Genomic DNA, 18,736 nt, shown 5'->3' with positions numbered 1-18,736 from the left:
ACGCAGCAATGTGGAATGACGCGACAACAGGCAGAGGACAACAGGGGACTAAATACACAAGGGATGGGAAACATAGCTGGAAGCTAACTGGCATAATGGGACAGGGAGGAAGCAAAAATGAATATACTAGACACAGGACACAGGAAACCCACAGACAGAAACTCAAGACGCAGCAATTGGGGAGACAGGAATAAACACAGAGACAAGACTGACTGACAGGAGAAGATTAGACTCAGAGGCAGGGAAAACTATGATCACTAAGAACCTTTTCGTCTGTTTTTTCTTTTAAATGCCTTGGTATTTCTTTGTGAAGCACTTTGTGATCTTTGTCTTGAAAGGTGGTATATAAATAAAATTTTACTTGCTTACTTACTAAGAGCTAGAAACTAAACAGAAACTAAATGATCGAATGAGAACTCAGAATTACAAGAAAACCGAACATGAAACAATCAGAGAACCTAGCCTAACTTAGAATATCATTTTAACCCGATTCACACAATCCATAGCATAAACCCTGGGACAAAGACCCAGGACCATGACGGCTATAATATCATTATAGAAGTAATCTAGTATGTAGCTTAGATATAATTAGTAATGAAAAAAAATCAAACTAAAAACTCAAAATTATGAGGATTTAAAACAACTAAGCATTATGTCCACCCTCGCGCTTGCACCTGGATTCGGTCTTGGTGTCCATCCATCTCCTCTTCCACCCCCTGCAGTTCCTTCAGCAGTCTGTTCACAGAGGGTAGGTCACTGCCACAGTCCTCATTGGCCAGCTCCCTCTCCACTGACGCCACGAACTGCTCCATGTCATCCAATGAACGCTGGAACTGCAATGCCTAAACACACAAAGGGCATTCAGAGAACTTTATGTGCCTCCCTACAATTCCAGGGCAATGAGCATGAAAGAAATCTTTAATGTTTTCTATGAAGATTTAGTTAAGGATTAAAGTTGAGTAGGTTTAAGTTGAAATTAAGTTATAGTTTTAAGGGCAACATTAAACATGACTGGGCAAGTACCTGGTAGGCCTCCTGCAGTCTAGTTTTCTTCTCCTTGCCGTTGTGGATCAGAGTATCCCAGCTGTCAGTCAGCTCTCTGAGTCGAGGTCGAACCTTTCCTTCAGCAGACAGAGACTCAGACAGCAGCTTCTCTCCTTCCTGGAAAGCACCCAATAGGCAACATTTTATATTCCCAATGGTGTAAACAAACAATAAAGTCTGAAATGTTAGCAAAATCTAAGAGATGGTCTAAATAGGACAAAAATTCTGATGGGATAATCTTTTTGACACTTCTCAGGAATAAACCGTTAACTGTCCAGCCCAAGACATCTTGCAGCTAGAGCTGTAATCAGGGAAATACACAGACACTTAAGAAAATCCACCTTAGTGAGGGTTTCCACCCTGTAGCGGTTGCCGAGGATCTCTGCTTCAAAGCTCTGATGTTTTAACAGCTTTGCCTGAAGGTTGTTTGGTTCCCTCCAGTTTTCATCCAGTGCTATGGCGTTACGCTCATTCAGCCACACACATACCTGGAAAACACAAATTTGCTATAGACCCCTGAAGAACAATACAAATTAGGCTTCAGCAGAGTTCAGAAAGTTACCTGGTAGCTGCTGGACAAGAACTGCTGCAGCTGGAGGGATTGATCCAGAGCTTTGTAACGAGATCTACTCTGCCGCTGCAACTGACTCCGCCTGCGCAAACACAGCAGGTGAGCAAGCAGGAGTCAAAACATTATTTCCAGCTACAGTACTTGCTTTAATTGGAAAGTGTGTGGCTGAGATGTCTGATGACTACCTGGTGGTCAGTGCTTTGCTCTTTGCTCTGATGTTGTTGGCATCATAGTGCTTTTGTTGGATCATCTCCTGGGCCAGCTTCTCTACCTGGTCCAGCTGGTCTCCCTGAGCCTCCAGGGCTTCCTCAAACTGAATCTGCTTCCTCTGCAGTGTTTCTACCTCTGTCACTGAGCTCTGCAAAAAGAATAGGTTGCTTTCACAGCATAAGAGTACTTTCCTATATATGTATGATTCTGAAGCAAATCATCCGTACCCCGAGGTCCTGATTAGACAGGAAGGCTTCACTGTTGTTGAGCCAGCTCTCACATTGTTCTACAGAGGTCAGGAAGATCTGAAGGATACAGAGAAGAGCTCAGCAAAAGCTAATCTGACTGCTAAAGCTGTGTCTCATAGTTGTCTTATGTCTAACTACAAGAAGACACAAAATCCACCTTGCTAAGGTAGCTGAAACTTTTCAGTTATGTAAAGTAGCTCAATCATATGTGTCAATTGTGGTAAATGGACTGATTCTTATATAGCACTTTTCTACTCTCCCAGAGTACTCAAAGCACTCTACACAACATGCCACATTCATCCAATCACACAAGCACTGTCTGCTAAGGTTCTTAGTGCTTCCTAACTACCATTCATAGCAAATGTAGCATTGGGGAGAGCAATCTGGGGTTAGTATCTTGCCCAAGGATACTTGGCATGCAGACTGAAGGAGGATCAGTAGATGACCTGCCCTACCGCCTGAGCTGCAGTCACAGAACAGCCATACCACCCTGAGAACGCCCGATCTTGTCTGATCTCGTCAATTATATTAAGGATTATTCAGTGTAATGCTAAGAGGACCAGGTTAACTTACAATACATGAAATATATTTATTTTAATTAAATCTGAGATTTATTCAGCAAATTAATTTTGCAAATATACTTATAAATATGAATGAGACTATATTAATTCATTATTCACATCAAAAAGTCATATTAAATTATTTTGGGGGCCGCTGCTGTGTCACCTGTAGTGTACGGGCCTGCTCCAAGGTTATGTTACGGTTCAACCAGGCTCGGTCCAGTCCAGCTTTAGCTTCCTCTAGCTGGTTCAAAGCCTTTTGGATCTCTGACTTAGAGCTGTGACCAGACCGGATGAGACCCAGACCAAAGTCCCTGACAGAGTCGATGCGTTCAGCACGAGCGTCAATCTCCGTCTAAAAACAGCAACGTTTAAAATTGGCATTTACTTCATTAAGGTAGTAAAGTTTAAGTAAGCCACAGTGCTCACCCTCCAGTCCTGATGCTCCACAATGAGCCGGTCAGCCTCTGTTCTGGTCTTGGGAAGTCCCTTTTCTGCCATCTCACTGCTTTGTTTGAGACTCCACTCCAGCAGGAGGCGCTGGTTAGCCTTGAAAAGCTGCAACTGGTGAGCCTCCTGCAGCTTTTCTTTTCTGAAAAAGACCATTTCTTCTTGAGTTTTTCCTGAGGGAGTTCTTCTGATCACTATCCGTATTTTTGATTTTTACTAATGTAAAACACTGTTGGGCCTCTAAAAGTCCAGTGGTTAACATGTTGCATGCTTAGTGAGAGGGAAAAAAAGCCTTTAGCAGGTGTGTGGGCTTGTAGAAAGTTTGAGGGATACCTCGATGGCCTAGCTAGTTTAGACAGACCGAGCTTCAGCTAGTCCAGTACCTCTCATTACATACCACACCTGGAACAGTGTGCAACTACAGTCCCAACATGTTCCCATGATTTTAGACATGAGAATCCAGTATAGGAGTATGCTAAAGTGAAAACGCTTATCACAACCTGTCACCTAGCCCTCTGGCTAACACTCAGTGCGATGTGGCATGCTGTGTGGCTAGTGTTGGACGGGATTCCTGCACCCACCAGCAAAATGGATGAAACGATAAAACAACAGCTGTCTACACAGAGCTGCACCGAAAGACGAGCACAGGTAAAGACGGTGCTCTACCTGTGTGCTATGAATTGAAAAGTCAACCAAAAGAACCTCTCATATCTAAACTAACTAAACTAAACTCAATATCCAAGCTGCTCCCAGAACAACCCTGGAAAAAGTTGCTATGGATCAATGTGAGGGTAAGCACCAACACAACCTGATAATCACAGATTGCTACTCCGTGGTTTTGGAAATACCACACTTTCCATCAACAACAATCACACAGATAATTCAAAAGCTGCTCGGTAGCCTAGATAAAGTGGTGAGTGACAATCCTGCGAGGAATTCAAGGAATTTGCCAGACTGCTTGATTTTAGACAAGGTATAGAGATGGCAAAGAAAACATTGGCAAACTTCATTGGTGCCTACATAGTTATTTCACTGTTAATTACCCAATGCTCTGACCTTTGAAAACTTTCAGCAATTAAAATAATTGAAATCACTGTTGCTTCTAATAGTAGATTAAAGTTACCTGTGTTTGAGTTCCTTGTCCAAAGTTTTCAGAGTCTTCTGGACTTCTTTCTGTTTGGTCTTCAGCTTGTCGCTCATCACTGACTGAGCACTCACATCACCCAACAAGCCTTCTTCCAGAGACTGATGAGACAGAAGTAAGTCAGTCATTTTAGTCATAGAGGTGGTAATTTGGCAAATGAGCTGGACTTATAAAACTGCATTTAGTTTTTTGATGAAAGATTAGACAAGATTAGATTCATCTGATTTTTGTTTCCATCTGTCAAGGTTTGCTTTTTTGTCTTGTTTTTAATCTATTTAACATCTACTTGTGACCATCTTTGTGAACAGGTACCAAGCTTACATGCAAGCTTTCCAGTTACAATTCCTAAAGTCAAGAATGAACGTGTCAGTTGCAGCCTTGGGTGCCTCACCTTTGCTCTATCTTGGATAACTCCAGCCTCTCTCTCTATTTCCTCGTGGCGTCTAATCAGGTTTTCTACACTGTCCACATCGCAGCCACAATCCTGATCCTGCAGCAGCAGCATCTAAAGAGAGCGAGGAGGAACCTTTTCAAAATACCAACCAAGTTCCAAAAAAGTTGCAATGCTGGGTCAAATGTAAATAAAACAGAATGCAATGACTGGCAAATCTCATTAGCCCATATTTTATTCACAATAAAAAATAGAAAAGATGTTAAGATTCTGACTGGGAGTGACGAAGGACGGACAGGATTAAAGGTGAGTACATCAGCTCAGGTCCAGCATTTCAACACAGTTAGAACATTGCAATGTTTACCACTGTGCAGCATCCTGACTTCTTTTAACTACAGTCCATCTGGCAGCTGAGGAGACCATTTGCTGGAGTTTTAGATGAATGTTGTTTTCATGTTCCTTTGTGAATACTGTATGAGTTTGAGATTTTCAAATCACTGCATTCTGTTTTTGCTGACATTTTTCACAGTGTGCAATTTTTTACAGTGTAATAATTTTGTGTTTTAGAAGTGCAGCATCAAGGTTAAAAAAACAGTTGCCTGACCTTTTCATTAGCTCTGTCTCTGACCTCCTCCAGTTCTCTGATGAGACTGTGGACCACCAGAGCTTCTTCGAGCTGGTTCTTGTAATTATTCAGATCAACGTGAAATTTGCTCCACCTGGAGGAGAAGAACCACTTTGATGCATTATTTTGTTTGTGCGCTGGTCAACACTGTTGCCTCACAGCAAGAAAGTTCTGGGTTGAAATCCACCAGTCAGCTGGGGCCTTCTGTGAATGTTCTCCCTATAATTGCATGGGTACCCATGTAGGCACTTGTGTTAGCCTGTGACTGTGACAGACTTGTGACCTGTCCAGGATATGCCCTTCCTCTTGTGGAGCAGCTGGAATTAGCTCCAGCCCCACTGTGACCCTGATCTGGATGAGTGGGAAAAAAACACATGAGTGGAAGCGAGTGGAAGATCTTCAGACACGTTACCTTTCATTGAGCTGCTGCCTCCTCTTTGTCACAGTCACCAGTTCCTCAGCACTCTGTCTTTTTTCTAGTTTGGCTGCCAGTTTGTTGATGGCTTTGATATGAGCATCATCCACTGTCACGTCCTGCAGATTACAGATTTGGCTGTCACTTTTCAGACATATTAAAACAGTGTGGCTTGTGGTCAGTTTGAGCTATTCCTTCTATAATATCAGTAATGTTAGTCATGTTAAGCTCTTCGTATCCTGTTTGAGGAGAACACTAGAGAGCAAAGCATTTAAAAGCAGTGTTCTTCATCTTCTCCCTGTTTGTGGTATATAGAGGCCCTGTCCGACTTCACTATTGCCATCAAAAGGTTGAGTCATCAAACACTGAGCTCTGTGTCTTGTGTAACTATCATTGCAGCCTAGCATAGCTGTAGTTTCTCGCAGCTCACGTTGGAACAACATAAGTTTACTTACCTTATCTTCACTTCCCCTGAACTCACTGAGCTTCTTCAGCAGCTGGACTCCATGTTCATAGTCCTTTCCAACATCTCCAACATTAATCATAACCTCCTGAAACACAGAGTCACAGACGTAAAGTAACAAATGTCCCCATGTTAACAGCAATGCACTTCCATCCATTTATCTGTGCTCTACCTTTTGTCTGATCCAGGCCTCCACCTCCTCCACCTTCTGGAGGTACTCCAGGAAGGCTCTGTTATCTTCCAGAGCTTTGCCACGGATGGCCACAGCCTTCTTCAGCTCTTCCCAGTGAAGCTCGAGTGTGGCTGCACTCTTCTTTACCTCTTTGGACCTCAGGTGAAGAGATACAAGTTCTTCCCCAGCCTAGAAGCAAAGAACAAAGCAGGCTGCATGTAGATGTTTGACACAAAGGCACAAAGCTGAAGACGCAATCTAACCAACACTGACAGGTTCACTAAATCATGTCTGTAAGTGGTAATTCTGAAAGGTAAATTAAAAAAAAGATCCATATTAACATTTCATCTTATCATCTCACCTCTTTGTGTCCAATCACGTCAAACAATCCTAAACCTAAAGTTAAGTGGCATTACTGCTATACATGTTTTCCACTTTTTTCCACTTGGAGTCAGATTTACTATTAGCTACATGGCAATATTAATTGTGTCTTTATTCAGCAATGTGCACACACAGAACTGTGCAACATGACCAGCTCTTGTGTTGTTGTTTTTTTGTTTTGTTTTGTTTTGTTTTGTTTTTTGGGGGGGGGGGGGGGGGGGGGGGTTGTGTTCACAAAGCTATTCTTTTGGCAGATTACTTACACCTTCAGCAGGTCTGTTCATGTTAGTTATTACTGAAATGAAATCTGCTCATATGTTTGCACGTTTTTAGTAGATCACTCCCAGATCTTTTCACTCCCGCTGAATCTTTTCTGTTATTGTGGTTTCATATTAATTTGCCCTACTGCTGGCCCTCGAGCTGTTCTTACCAAAAGTACATTACTGATGATCTCATGGTGAGACAGGATTTCAGCCTCAAACACCTGATGTTTCTGCAGGAGTTTCATCTTGGTTTGCAGGTTGCTGAGGTCAGCTTTACTGTCCTCTGCCATCTTCTGCATCCGCTCAGACACCCACTCCTCTGCCTGACGCACAGAAACAGAAGTAGATGGACGGTTAAACAGTGTTATAAACAGAGAATTGAACTGGAAATCAGACCTGAGTTTTTTCATTTGTCAGTTATCGTCAATCACACCTTATTTTTTAACACTGTAAAAACCTTAAAGATATTTGGGGATCCAGCTACCAAACATTGCCCAGTGTTCTGACTGGTTAGCAAGTTACCTCTGCGACATCTCGGTTGAAAATGCACAGACGCCTGGAAAGCTCCAGCTCTTCCCCACGTTTGGCAGAAAGCTCTTTAATTTTCTCTCGTCTCTGGAGGAGAGCTTTAAGTCTGGTTTTGACTTGTCCGCTCTTCTTTTTGCTCAGCTGTTTCCTCAGACGTTCAGCCAACTCCTTCAGAGATGACAGCTGGAACAGAGAGCGGGAAGTGTAGATTTAAATGAGCAGGGGCTCAACCAAGGTAGAAAGTGGTAATTACTATAAAATGTAGAGTATTATCATTCACTCTACCTCAGCATGTCACTAAATGGTTTAGTTTTTCCAATTGACTTTAAAGAAGCTGTGCATTTTGTTTTAACTGTAGGGGAAAGGACCAACCCTCAGAAGGAGTACAGACCTTGTCCTCCTGCGAGCTGAGCAGCTTCTCAAAAGCTTCATGGCGTTTGATCAAACCTTCTGTCTCATCCACAGTATTTCCCAGAGTGCTGTTCTTCAGCAGGATCTGTGGAGACATGACAGAAGTTTTCACCATCAATGGTATCATTATTTTGCAGGGTTTTTTTCTTGAACAAATACAGCAGGTGTACCTCCTGTGAGTTGGACATCTTCTCCATGCTGTTGACGTCTCTGTAGAAGATCTGCTCCAGGTGAACAGTTTCTAACCAGCTCTGTTTCTTCTTCCAGTTCTCCTCCAGTTTTTCTCTCTCTGACTGGAGAGCGTCCATCTTCTCCAACACCTAAGAGAATCATCACCCAACAAAAAGTCTAATTTCTCTGACTAGACTGTGTCAATGTCTACCTTACAACAGTGGGGAAAAAAAATTCAGATTCATCTCATCTTAAGGTTAAGCTCTTTTTTAAAGAGCTGTTATCCCTTGTTATCCCAGGACCCGAACCCCCTCCTCACCCTGGGATAACAAACTCTTTCTATACTTATCAAACATGGACTTCATTAATAGGTAAATGGTAACCGTAACTTTATGATTATTTCTGAAATCAATCAGAATATGACTCTAGGCCACAACAGATGAGCTTAATGATTAAAGCCAAGCTGATCTCCAGAGATGAGTTTGCTTCAGCATCCTAAATCCTTTCATGCACACAATGTGTTTTGGACAGTGCTTGAAGGGTACAATGAAGTTGTGATTTTCTGTATTTTGCAGCTGTATTTTTTAATCTGCTTTCTGGTCTTGCAGACTTTTCTTTCTTTTATTTTCTGTTTGTATTCCATAAAATGAGAAAAGTGCCATATAGCTATCCCCAGAGTCTCCAAAATCTTACTTCTCCTCCTTACCTCCTTCTGGTTGCTTTTGTCCTGTGTCTGCAGCTCTTCTCCCATGTCCAGAGCTTGCTGGTAGGTCTCCTGTCTTGCCTCCATCTCAGCCCATAACTGCTGATGTTGAGCCAGCTGGAGGTCAGCGGTAGCCACATCACTGATGCTTTCCTCAACTGCCATTGCACTGATCAGCTGGCTGCACCACAGGAAGTAGTCTTGCACCTGAAGAAGAAGAGTGGGGAAGATGACAGAAGTAAGCTCATTGTTGGGGACAAAATCCAAATGGATAAAATTCCCCTTATACCTAAATACACTTGAAAAACCTCCACAAAAAGATGCAAAACATCTACTGAACAACTCAAGGAAGTACTACTTTAGACTTTCAGACCTGCATCCTGTATCTATCTGTCCTCACCATGCTAAGGAATTGATATCGCTGGGAAGCCCGCTTGAGCTCCTCTTCTCTCTTCTCAGCAAGAAGTCGCAGCTCCTCCCACCGTTCCACCACCTCGTCCTGCACTTTCTGTAGGCGAACACTCAGTTCGGGCGTGCAAAGCTCCAGGACAGAGTCAACAGAGTCCAGCTGCTCTTGAAACTATAGAAATGAAAGAGATAAGATACATTAAGATGTCTCATTCCAGCCAATGGCACTTTGTCATTTTGTCAGACAGCATCTTCCACTCTGTCTTATTGAGCTCATCATCAGTGAGTATTGAACAGATTTTCCTTCTGCTACATTTCTATAGTAATGATGTCAGAAATGCCGCCCTTCAGAGTGATTTTATGTATCACTGGGCAGAAAAATACATTCTGTAGGTTAGACTGACTGTAAACCACTTTAGAAATGCTCCCTAGCCTGTTAACAACCCATAAGAGACTGTTTCCATGGTGATCTTTTCATTTAAGCTGAATCAGATGTTAAACATCTTTTCTTAACTATATGATGTCCTTGGTCAACAAATTTAGCACTTTATCACCTGTTCCTCTGTGGTGGCAAGCTCAAGGAGCAGGGCCTCATGTTTCCTCAGCTGTGACGTCACTCCATGCAAATCCTTTGCCACATCGTCAGGGATGCTTTTGTGTCGCTCCTACAGAGAGAGACAGGAACAGAAGTTTTAAGTGTTGCACAGGGGACCATCAATAACATAATCGATAAAAAAAACATTATCCCATAAAGTAGAAAATGACAGATGTGTAGTGTAACTGTGAAATAGGATTCAGCTGTGTCGAGTGGTTTTTAGTCTGTTAGCTACTAATAATCAACAGACACTGTATGTCTATCCTTGTGTTGCAACCATACCATTTATTGATGTAGATTGATAACCAGACTTACTTGATGCTCACATTTCATGTATAGTCTATGATCTGGACTTTTAATCTTCCTTCTGTTCTTTGTACTTCAGATACAATGACAAATAGATGAAGTGAAATTCTTTACAGCTGTGTCTATGTTGCTGGATGGGGTTTAGTTTTTGTACACCATAGCGTTTCTATAAATGCAATCTCTTTTGCACCTTTCAAACTTTTACAGCTCCAGCTGTCAGCTCCCTCCCACCTCCATGTTTCTTGGCCTGTTCTCATTGTGGTTTACTGAGGCGGGGCTGGTTAGGTTCGTGCCAAACAAGCTAAACGCTTTATATTTGTGTGATCTGAATGATATCTCAAAGTTTAGCACTGCAGTGTTTTCCTTCTTTGGTTCCATCTATAGATGTACACTTTATCTCCCATCTTTCACAGATAATCCTAAAACCAAATCAGAATGTCTTATTTTCTATAATAATTTAGGGGAGGACAGCCAGTCCCCTTCCTCTTATTAACAGTTCTTCATTCTTCTGAACTGAACTAAACTGAATGAGCGTGCTTCTGATGGGTGTGCTGTCTTCCATCTTCCATTTTATATTTCCATATTTCAATGCCATAATCCATTCATGGGATCTGATGTCTTCAAAGTAATTAGATCTAAACCCAGCTGACATGTCTAGGAGTCAGACAGCAGTTTCTACATGAACATAGCTACCTGGATGAGAGTTAGCGCATCACTCAGGTCTTGGTAAAAGCGGTGACATTCCTCAGCTTTCTGTAGCTGATCCTGACGCTCCTTGGCCAAGCTTTTCAAATCTTCCCAGGATGCACTGCAGAAACATAAATATCAAAACTAACATAAGGTGGACAAAGAGCGATTCAAAGGACCCCTATGAGTGGAAGATCGAGGGAACAGTTCACCCTTCCCGGGATAGGGTTACCAGGGCCCCGCCTTAGAACCAGACAAGGGCAGGGTGCCCGAGGGCAAGTGTCTTAGCCCTGGCCTGGCCAGGAAAAAGGGATATGGGCCCACCACCCGCCAGAGGCACCGTAGGGTCGGGTGCAAATGTGTGTTGGGTGGCGGCCAGGAGCAGAGGCCCTGGTGGACCGATCCCAGTCTACCGAGACTAGCGATTGGGACATGGCATGTCACCTCTCTGGTGGGGAAGGAGCCTGAGTTATGTGTGAGATACCAGCTAGATATAGTCGGGCTCATCCCAACACACAGCTTGGGCCCTGGCCAAGGTCAGTGATTGATTTTGTAAACGTATCATCAGACCTGCAGTCATATTTTCTGGACACAAGAGAGGGGCTGAGCTGTCAACTGACCACCAACTGGTGGTGAGTTGGATCAGGTGGCGGGGGAGGATTATGGACAGACCTGGCGCACCTAAATATATAGTGAGGGTCTGCTGAGAACGCCTTAGGCCCCAGTCCACGAGATCTTCAACTCACACCTCCGGCAGAGCTTCAACAGCATTCAGAGAGATACTGGGGACAACCCCAGATAAGCGGAAGAAGATGAATGGATGGACGGACACAGATAAAAACTGCTTACTGAAACACAAAACCAACAATTTCAGCATTTAAGACAAACAAGAAAAGGAATAGGATGCCTCACAGATAAAATAACTGACTCACTACTGTGGCTGTGTGATTACCTAAGCTGCTGCAGAGTGTCTTTGATTGCAGAGCTCTGTGGGTGTTTGTTGTGGATCAGCTGAACAGCCAGGTTTCTGCAGTTCTGTAGTCTCTCCTCGCCAACCTCCAGCTTCTTCAGGAAGCCTTCAAACTTCCCTCGAACCAACTGCAAGCATAATCCACAGACACACAACTCTACAGCTACCTTCAGCCTCCAAAAACACACTAGAATTAATATTTACAATCATTGTGCAATGAAATGTAACCTGAACATGCTGATAATCATTGCCCAGGTCCTGAGACTCAGCTGTTTGTCTCTGCTGGTTCATCCAGTCCTCCAGCTCTGAAGACTCTCGCCTGAATTCATGGAGCTGAAGGACCTCCTTCAGCTTCTGACCCCTAACAGGAGACATTAGGGTGGTCAGTCACACAAGTACACAGACACAATAAAAAAGCCAACAATAAAACCGCTAAGTCAGAGACAGATCATCTGAACTAATATCATTTTGTTTGGAGAAAAATGATATAAATCACCTAGAAGCAGGTCAAGATATTAAAGATCAGCACTTTACTGTATAAGTCTTTCTCTCTGTCACATACGTATGTTCTTTCTACATTTTTTGTAATTAACAACTGCCTTATGTAAATATTGCACTTTTTCCAAACAAAAAAAGGAAAAAAAGAAGAAAAAAACACAGTAAATAGATAAACAAACAACGATTAGGAAAAATATCACGAAAGAGAGAGACTCAAAAAACAATCTGTGAGAGAAAAGCAGAGAAAGTAATCCAACAATATGAGTGTGTGCTCACCTGAGTCCAGCCTGGTGCTGCAGCTGCTGGTTCAGGCTGCTGATTCGACTGTAGGGTCTGCTGAGCTCCTCCAGGCTCCAGTTCTGAATGGCCTGCTCTACCTGGTCTCCTAATGCCTCTACTTCAGCTTCCAACACCTCCAGTTGTCCTTCCAGCACCTGCACGAACACAAGGACACTGTTTACTGATTCTGTTGTTGTACAATCTGCACGCTGTTCTTTGATTTCTTCGTCAGGAATCGATAGGGGAATCATATGAGGTCCTTTTTTTACGACTAAGCAAAGTGTACACAGTGAGAGTGTGTGATATACCTGGTGTTTAGTAATGAGGCTTTGTGTGGCCAGCTGGTTTTTGCCATAGTCGTCGATGTTCACCAGACTGAGCATCTCTGCGAGTCTGGACTCCAGCTCTGAGCAGTCCAACAGCAGCTAGAGATGAGGCACACACAGAAAATGTAGCAGTTTATGTTTTGTTTTGGTTGGGTTTAGCATAAAATACTTCAAAATTTAACTCTAAATGACCAGTTAGACAGCTGCAGAACTAAGTGTCTTACTTAAAAGTATTTTGATGATGGAGTGTCAGTATCAGACTTTCACTTCCCTCCAATATATAATATCCTTGTCCATCTCACCTGTTCTCTGGTAATAGCCTTGCTGAGGTGAGCTGCTCTCTTTTTGCAGGCATCCTCAAGCTCCTCCCACTCTGTATTGAGGTGGTCGCACCTGCAAAACAGCAGAAATTTACACTGCTCCACAAAGCCAGAACACATTTGGTCCAAACTGAAACCGTACTTATTACAGATCACTTGAACTGTACAGACAAATACCTTCTCAAAGTTGTGTCAAGTGCCCAGCTATATAACATAACCCCTCCCAAAAATTATGAAACATTTGCATACATTGGAGCCAATGGCATCTTTGCAGTCTAAAAATCCAAAATCCTACATTTAGAGAAAGGACCAGTTTCTCTCATGGAATTGGTCGTTTTAATGTCATTAAATTTAAATTTATTCCTTCAGATCAGTGTGCTGGGTTTTGAAAACAATCCCATCTTTGCATCAGTGTTAGGCCTCAAAGACAGGAGTGATTACCAAGCTATTTGGACAAGATCATTCAATGGTGTCTATTTTGTTCTCATTATTTGGTGGACTAAGGTAATGTGTTTGATAATGTTTTATCAATTTTATTATATTATAACTTATTCTTTAACATACCATTTTCCTTGTCTAATTAAATGCTTATTTTGTGATGGTTTCTAGTTTTAATGCATTTTATAAGCAATGTCAGCGTAAGATAGATTCACTACAATGCACCAATGCACATGAAACTTTTTTTTGATGACAAAAAAAACAACCACACCTCTGCAGCACCGCCTCTCTTTCTGACTTGTTGGATTTGGCTAGGCTGCGCCCTTTCTTCAGAATGTGGTTCAGGTGTTTTCTATGTGCATTCACTTCGGCCTGCAGCTCCTGGGTTAACACACGAGTACATGAGCAAATGTTAAGTAAAACACAGCCCTGTGAATGTGTCAAATCACTTGAGTCCATTGTAATTCCAACTGAGCTCTCAGCTCAGTTAACAAATGAAGGAAAAGGGGAGGTTTTATAGATAAAGAACTGCAACCCAGCTCGTGCCTTGTGTTTCTGCATGAGGCTGAGGGCCCCAGCCAGAGATTTGTCATATCCTGTAGATCCAGAGGCAGGAACATGCTCAGAGATCCAGTTGAGCTCAAGATCCACATCATGATAAAATCCAAACAACGACACAGATGCCTCCAGTTGTGCTCGACGCTCGTCCAGAGGTTTCTGCAGGGACTTGAATCTGCCACACAGAGGTTATAAAGTCAAGATGATGATAACCTAAAGTGAGCACTGGACTATATTTATGTTATTACTTTTTAATTACACACAGAATAAAATACCCCAAAGGAGACAATGACAGATAAAACCTGAAGTGACATAGGAAATTGTATTCTATGTATCTGTGTCTTTCAGATTTTGTCTCCGTGTGAGCGTCCTTGTCATCCACTTTTATTTTTGTTGTTATTTTGCCTTTTGTCATTTTACTTCAACAGATCGTTTTCTTAGCTGAGACACCCTGACCTGATCTTGTTTGTACTCCTTTCTTTTCTTCACCATGCACTTGGTTTTATATGCACTGAAGTTACTCTAAATGCAATAAATGCAAATATCTATTTGTTTGAAGATTCAAAGTAACTTACAAAGTGAGATAGGCGTCTGTCTCCTGGAGGATCCTTTGAGAGTCAAAGTGGTTGGAAGCGAGGTGTTTGGCCCTGCTCACAATAGAGTTGATCTTCTCTGCCAGTTCCTTGGCCTCCTGCTCCAGCTGCTGATGCTCCTGCATGAGCACACACACACAAAGTACTCACTGATGTCTAACTGTAAAACCCAGCATCATTAAATCAATGCAGGCCTGTCCTCACCTTCAGCAACTGTCGACTGGAGCGCAGGTCGTGACCTTTGGCAGCATTGTTTAGCATCCACTGGATGGCCTCAATCTTCAGCTTGGCATCCTGTGGAGGAAAAGTACAAGATTTTTCTGAGAATGGAGCTCTGTTTGGACAGCAATTACTTCTCCTGGGAAGGATGGTCTTTAATTTTTTACTCCAGTTGACCTCTAAAATTAGTGTAAATTTAAATTTGGCCAGAAACTATGAACTGTATATAAAAGACAGGGGTCAGTTATAGTGTCACCTAAAGGCTTGTGAAGTCTCAAAGTTAAGCTGTGTTCTTCTTGCTTTTTTGGGAGCCAGTGGTGAGCATATTTGAGGCATACAAGAGGCTGGGGTGTAAAGTTATCAATTAATGCAGGTAGGCTAGGTTGGCAAAGTGCATTCATACATATATTAGTGCTAATTAACTGATTACCTAGCATTAATAAATGCTACAATCTCACAAATCAAGACTGAAGTACAAACTTCTTGGATGGGCTACACAGACAGCATTATTTGTCTGGTAATTTCCTCAAAAAGCCATAAAAGGCACCAACATCACTGAACTGGACCACACAAACGTCTTATCCAGTTTCTCCATCAGTAGTTTACCTGCAAAAGCTCCATCAGCTGCTCCTGCTGCCCCGCCTGTCTCAGCCTGTCCCCCCTGTCAGCCATCTTGTCTTGTAGTCTTTTCCACCGACTCGTGAGCTGAGAAGACTTCCTGCTGATGCTCTGACTGTTGTAGTGCTCTTCAGCAATCATCTCCTCTCCCAGCTTATCACAAACACACACATATGTACTGAAAGTGACATCTCACCAAAGTGCAAGTCGTCTTTTCAATATATGCAACTGTGCATGTGTTGCCAGAGTCACTGTCAAACACTTGTTGTTTCCTCTACAGAAGTCATCATGCTGGGTGAAAAGTTAGAGGTGTTTTACCTGAACAAGTCTATCCAACCAGACTTGGTTGGCCTGCATCTCCTTCTCAGCCGCTTCATGTTTCTTCAGCTTCCAGAGGATGTTTGTGGGGTCTCGGTAGGACTCGTCTTCTGCCACCTTAAACTTCTCCTCCATCCACAACAGCAGCTCATCCGCATCTCTTTGGAACTCCTGCCACACGAAACACCAGGCAAATTCACCCTTATAATTATTATTAAAGAACTTATAACATTCATCTGAGCGCTCTCCTGTAGATATTATGATCAGTGCAGGTACTCGACACAATAAACAACATAAAGTAAAGTATGTTTTCTTGTTTTTAGCATTTTGACAATAGTACTTGGTATTTCTTGGAGTCCAGCAGTAGGTTCCTCCTCTTCCTGCAGCTCTCTTTCAGCCTCCTGTTGGCTTTTTGGATGCTCCTGCTCCGTTCCTTAATGCTGTAAGAAAAACATTGAGGTTTTAAAGATTGGTGACGCAGTTTATTTTAAGGTTATTGACTTGAACATATTGGTTGTTAGAGGGACAATTTAACTAATAATATAAACAGTTCCCCGCCATCTGCCTGAGAAGATGATTGGCATGACCCCTCACAAGCCATTTAATCAAAGTAGCAGAGATGGTATACATGTGGTGTTGTAATTTATTTGACAGCTAGATGGCACGGTTTCATGTCGTATGGAAAAGAAACAGCCTTGGTGCTCTGCAAACTGTGTGCATACTGCATCAAAGCTTTCCTGTTAGGTTGAAGTAGCAAGCAGATGAGCTTAGATTTGCATTATGCTAATTTTGCAGTGATGTGTGTTCTACTTGTAGAACGATTTACAAACAGAGTGATAGTACCCAATTCATAGAACCAATTCTATTTATCCCTAACTTCTTCTACTCTTATTTCTTTAGTCCCACCCACCCTGTTAAAACCTTCTGTATGCTGGGAACAGTCCATGAGAAGAAAGTTGGCATAAAGGGAACTAAATCAGCTTGTTTACATGGATGAATGTCGGGACTATGCCATGGCTCAGTATATGATAAATAGGTTTAAGATTAGACAAAGAAGGATTATTTTTAAAAGCAAAATATGCAAAGTTACTCCAGTACAGCATAAGAATTAAATTATGGAGTTGACAGCCCACTTTATGGAACAATTTCTGCTGTGTTTTCTTACTGTATTGAAGCAAAGTGCTGCTGGTCGATAAGCTCCTTGCTGCGCTCAGCGAATTTATCCACTCTTTGATCCAAAGCCATAAGAAGACTTTCAAGTTCATCTTGTCGCCCCAGTAGACTGTGCACACTGTCTACCGAGTCCTGCATCAATAAATGTAATCATTATTTTGACATTTTTATGATAGAACATCCTATTTATAATCTTTACTTATAGCAATTTCACAGATTTCTATAAATACTTATTTAGGATTCAAATTTAAGGGTAACATTTCAAGGAGCTGGACCATGTAAAAAGGTGAGAAATGAGCACCCTCACCCCAAGATCTTGGACTTTTAGTCGGGCTTCATGTCCAGACAATGCTGCTTCAATCCGGTCTCCCTCTTGGTTCAGCCTCTGGAGCTCCACACCCTGCTCCAAATGCTTCTTTCTACTAGCCCACAGCGTCTCCAGCCTACTCCTTTCAGCACTGAGATTATCAAGGATTTGTTGGATGTCAACACCGCCTATTTTCCCATTGGATGATCCCTGCAGCAGAGATTTCCCTAAGTTCTCCATCTCCTTCAGCCTGGCAAAAACACACACAGTGGGAGAGACACAGTCCACTTAAATGATGATGTCCATGAGCCAATCTTCTCAATCCCTTTGTCAGAAGGGGATAGAAATGGCTTTCATTATGGACAAGCGTTATGGTAGTTAAAAAAAAATACGTGCACAGGATTAATGATTTGAACATTCTTTAGCATAATTTTTAATCATAATAATTTTCATCATAATTTTTTTAAATTCCTATTAACCACTGCTAAAACACTTTGCATTTAAATTTACTGATGCTGCAGATTTAATTTATTTCGAATTAAATAGAATTAAATGAATGCAATTCAATGAATGGAACAACAACACACTAAGCACTGAATGCTGTGCACAGTTTCTGCTATTTACCTGCTCCTCTGTGTCTCCATTTCTAGTTGCAGCTCCTGGTGTTGCTCCAGCAGCGTGACAGCCGAGGCCACATCGCTCGCTGTCTCCTCCTGCAGGAGCCGTTCCTGAACTGAACCCCCCCAGCGCTCTAGCTCCTTGGCCTCCTGCTGGAAACTTTGCAGCCTGCGGGCCTCCTCCAGTTGGTGCTGTCTGTCTGATGCTTGACATTTCACCTGTACAAAAATGTCTTTTTTTTAAGTTTGTAGTTTTATTTTAGATTTTTTTACTCAAAACATTTAATAATAATATAACAATAATAAAACAGTAACAGCCTCTGAGTCTGTGTTCATCAGAATATCAAACCTAATTATAATGACCCAAACGCTGTACCTTTTCAGTCTTATACCACCTGCTTTGTACATACAAAAAATAAGAGATCTTCACTTTTATTAATAAAATAATGATGTCGAGTATGTCAGTGTCAATGCAAATCAACACGAAATGTTGCAAGCACAAAAGAGATGTTCTGTAGGAACACAGACTGAAGTTTGAACACCTTCACTCTTGGCTACTACACTCCAGTCAGTCTAAAACAAAGAAGGAAAATGTCACCTGATCCAGCAGAGCCTCCAAACCTCGAACCTCCTCCATAATGGCCGCACTCTCTGCCGGACTGCAGTCCTGCTTCCTGTAACACAGGATGTGAGCAAATTGAGTGGAGATGAATGGAGATGTACTCCACCGTGAAGTTTCTTTAGAAAAAACACTTT

The 18,736-nt window shown here is 42.2% G+C and overlaps 1 protein-coding gene across 2 annotated transcripts in view; it reads right to left on the bottom strand.

Moving 5' to 3' along the window:
* The window catches only part of sptbn5 (spectrin, beta, non-erythrocytic 5), a 66,424-nt gene that overhangs the window by 29,009 nt on the left and 18,679 nt on the right, over positions 1 to 18,736 (bottom strand). For both annotated transcript variants that reach the window (XM_085257054.1, XM_085257055.1), the window contains 38 exons: positions 18,579 to 18,654; positions 17,988 to 18,199; positions 17,364 to 17,613; positions 17,049 to 17,188; positions 16,224 to 16,323; positions 15,884 to 16,054; positions 15,554 to 15,718; positions 14,933 to 15,022; positions 14,711 to 14,847; positions 14,124 to 14,310; positions 13,849 to 13,958; positions 13,122 to 13,212; positions 12,802 to 12,918; positions 12,491 to 12,648; positions 11,945 to 12,077; positions 11,699 to 11,844; positions 10,753 to 10,867; positions 9,713 to 9,823; positions 9,151 to 9,330; positions 8,754 to 8,957; positions 8,047 to 8,196; positions 7,857 to 7,961; positions 7,460 to 7,648; positions 7,105 to 7,260; positions 6,294 to 6,482; positions 6,114 to 6,209; positions 5,656 to 5,777; positions 5,223 to 5,337; positions 4,619 to 4,732; positions 4,207 to 4,328; positions 3,063 to 3,225; positions 2,800 to 2,988; positions 2,053 to 2,130; positions 1,801 to 1,973; positions 1,607 to 1,697; positions 1,386 to 1,532; positions 1,024 to 1,161; positions 675 to 842 (listed from right to left, as the gene is read on the bottom strand). In XM_085257054.1, the coding sequence (XP_085113180.1) occupies positions 675 to 842; positions 1,024 to 1,161; positions 1,386 to 1,532; positions 1,607 to 1,697; positions 1,801 to 1,973; positions 2,053 to 2,130; positions 2,800 to 2,988; positions 3,063 to 3,225; positions 4,207 to 4,328; positions 4,619 to 4,732; positions 5,223 to 5,337; positions 5,656 to 5,777; positions 6,114 to 6,209; positions 6,294 to 6,482; positions 7,105 to 7,260; positions 7,460 to 7,648; positions 7,857 to 7,961; positions 8,047 to 8,196; positions 8,754 to 8,957; positions 9,151 to 9,330; positions 9,713 to 9,823; positions 10,753 to 10,867; positions 11,699 to 11,844; positions 11,945 to 12,077; positions 12,491 to 12,648; positions 12,802 to 12,918; positions 13,122 to 13,212; positions 13,849 to 13,958; positions 14,124 to 14,310; positions 14,711 to 14,847; positions 14,933 to 15,022; positions 15,554 to 15,718; positions 15,884 to 16,054; positions 16,224 to 16,323; positions 17,049 to 17,188; positions 17,364 to 17,613; positions 17,988 to 18,199; positions 18,579 to 18,654 (5,398 nt within the window). The remainder of the gene's footprint in view (positions 1 to 674; positions 843 to 1,023; positions 1,162 to 1,385; positions 1,533 to 1,606; positions 1,698 to 1,800; positions 1,974 to 2,052; positions 2,131 to 2,799; positions 2,989 to 3,062; positions 3,226 to 4,206; positions 4,329 to 4,618; positions 4,733 to 5,222; positions 5,338 to 5,655; positions 5,778 to 6,113; positions 6,210 to 6,293; positions 6,483 to 7,104; positions 7,261 to 7,459; positions 7,649 to 7,856; positions 7,962 to 8,046; positions 8,197 to 8,753; positions 8,958 to 9,150; positions 9,331 to 9,712; positions 9,824 to 10,752; positions 10,868 to 11,698; positions 11,845 to 11,944; positions 12,078 to 12,490; positions 12,649 to 12,801; positions 12,919 to 13,121; positions 13,213 to 13,848; positions 13,959 to 14,123; positions 14,311 to 14,710; positions 14,848 to 14,932; positions 15,023 to 15,553; positions 15,719 to 15,883; positions 16,055 to 16,223; positions 16,324 to 17,048; positions 17,189 to 17,363; positions 17,614 to 17,987; positions 18,200 to 18,578; positions 18,655 to 18,736) is intronic.

Source organism: Mchenga conophoros, linkage group LG19, assembly GCF_057382185.1.
Source record: "Mchenga conophoros isolate Kocher_MC1m ecotype Shallow Benthic linkage group LG19, M_conophoros_male_GT1.1, whole genome shotgun sequence".
Lineage (NCBI taxonomy): Eukaryota > Metazoa > Chordata > Actinopteri > Cichliformes > Cichlidae > Mchenga > Mchenga conophoros.
The sequence above is the reverse complement of the archived record's forward strand: the minus strand, read 5'-3'. Positions and strand labels throughout refer to the sequence as shown.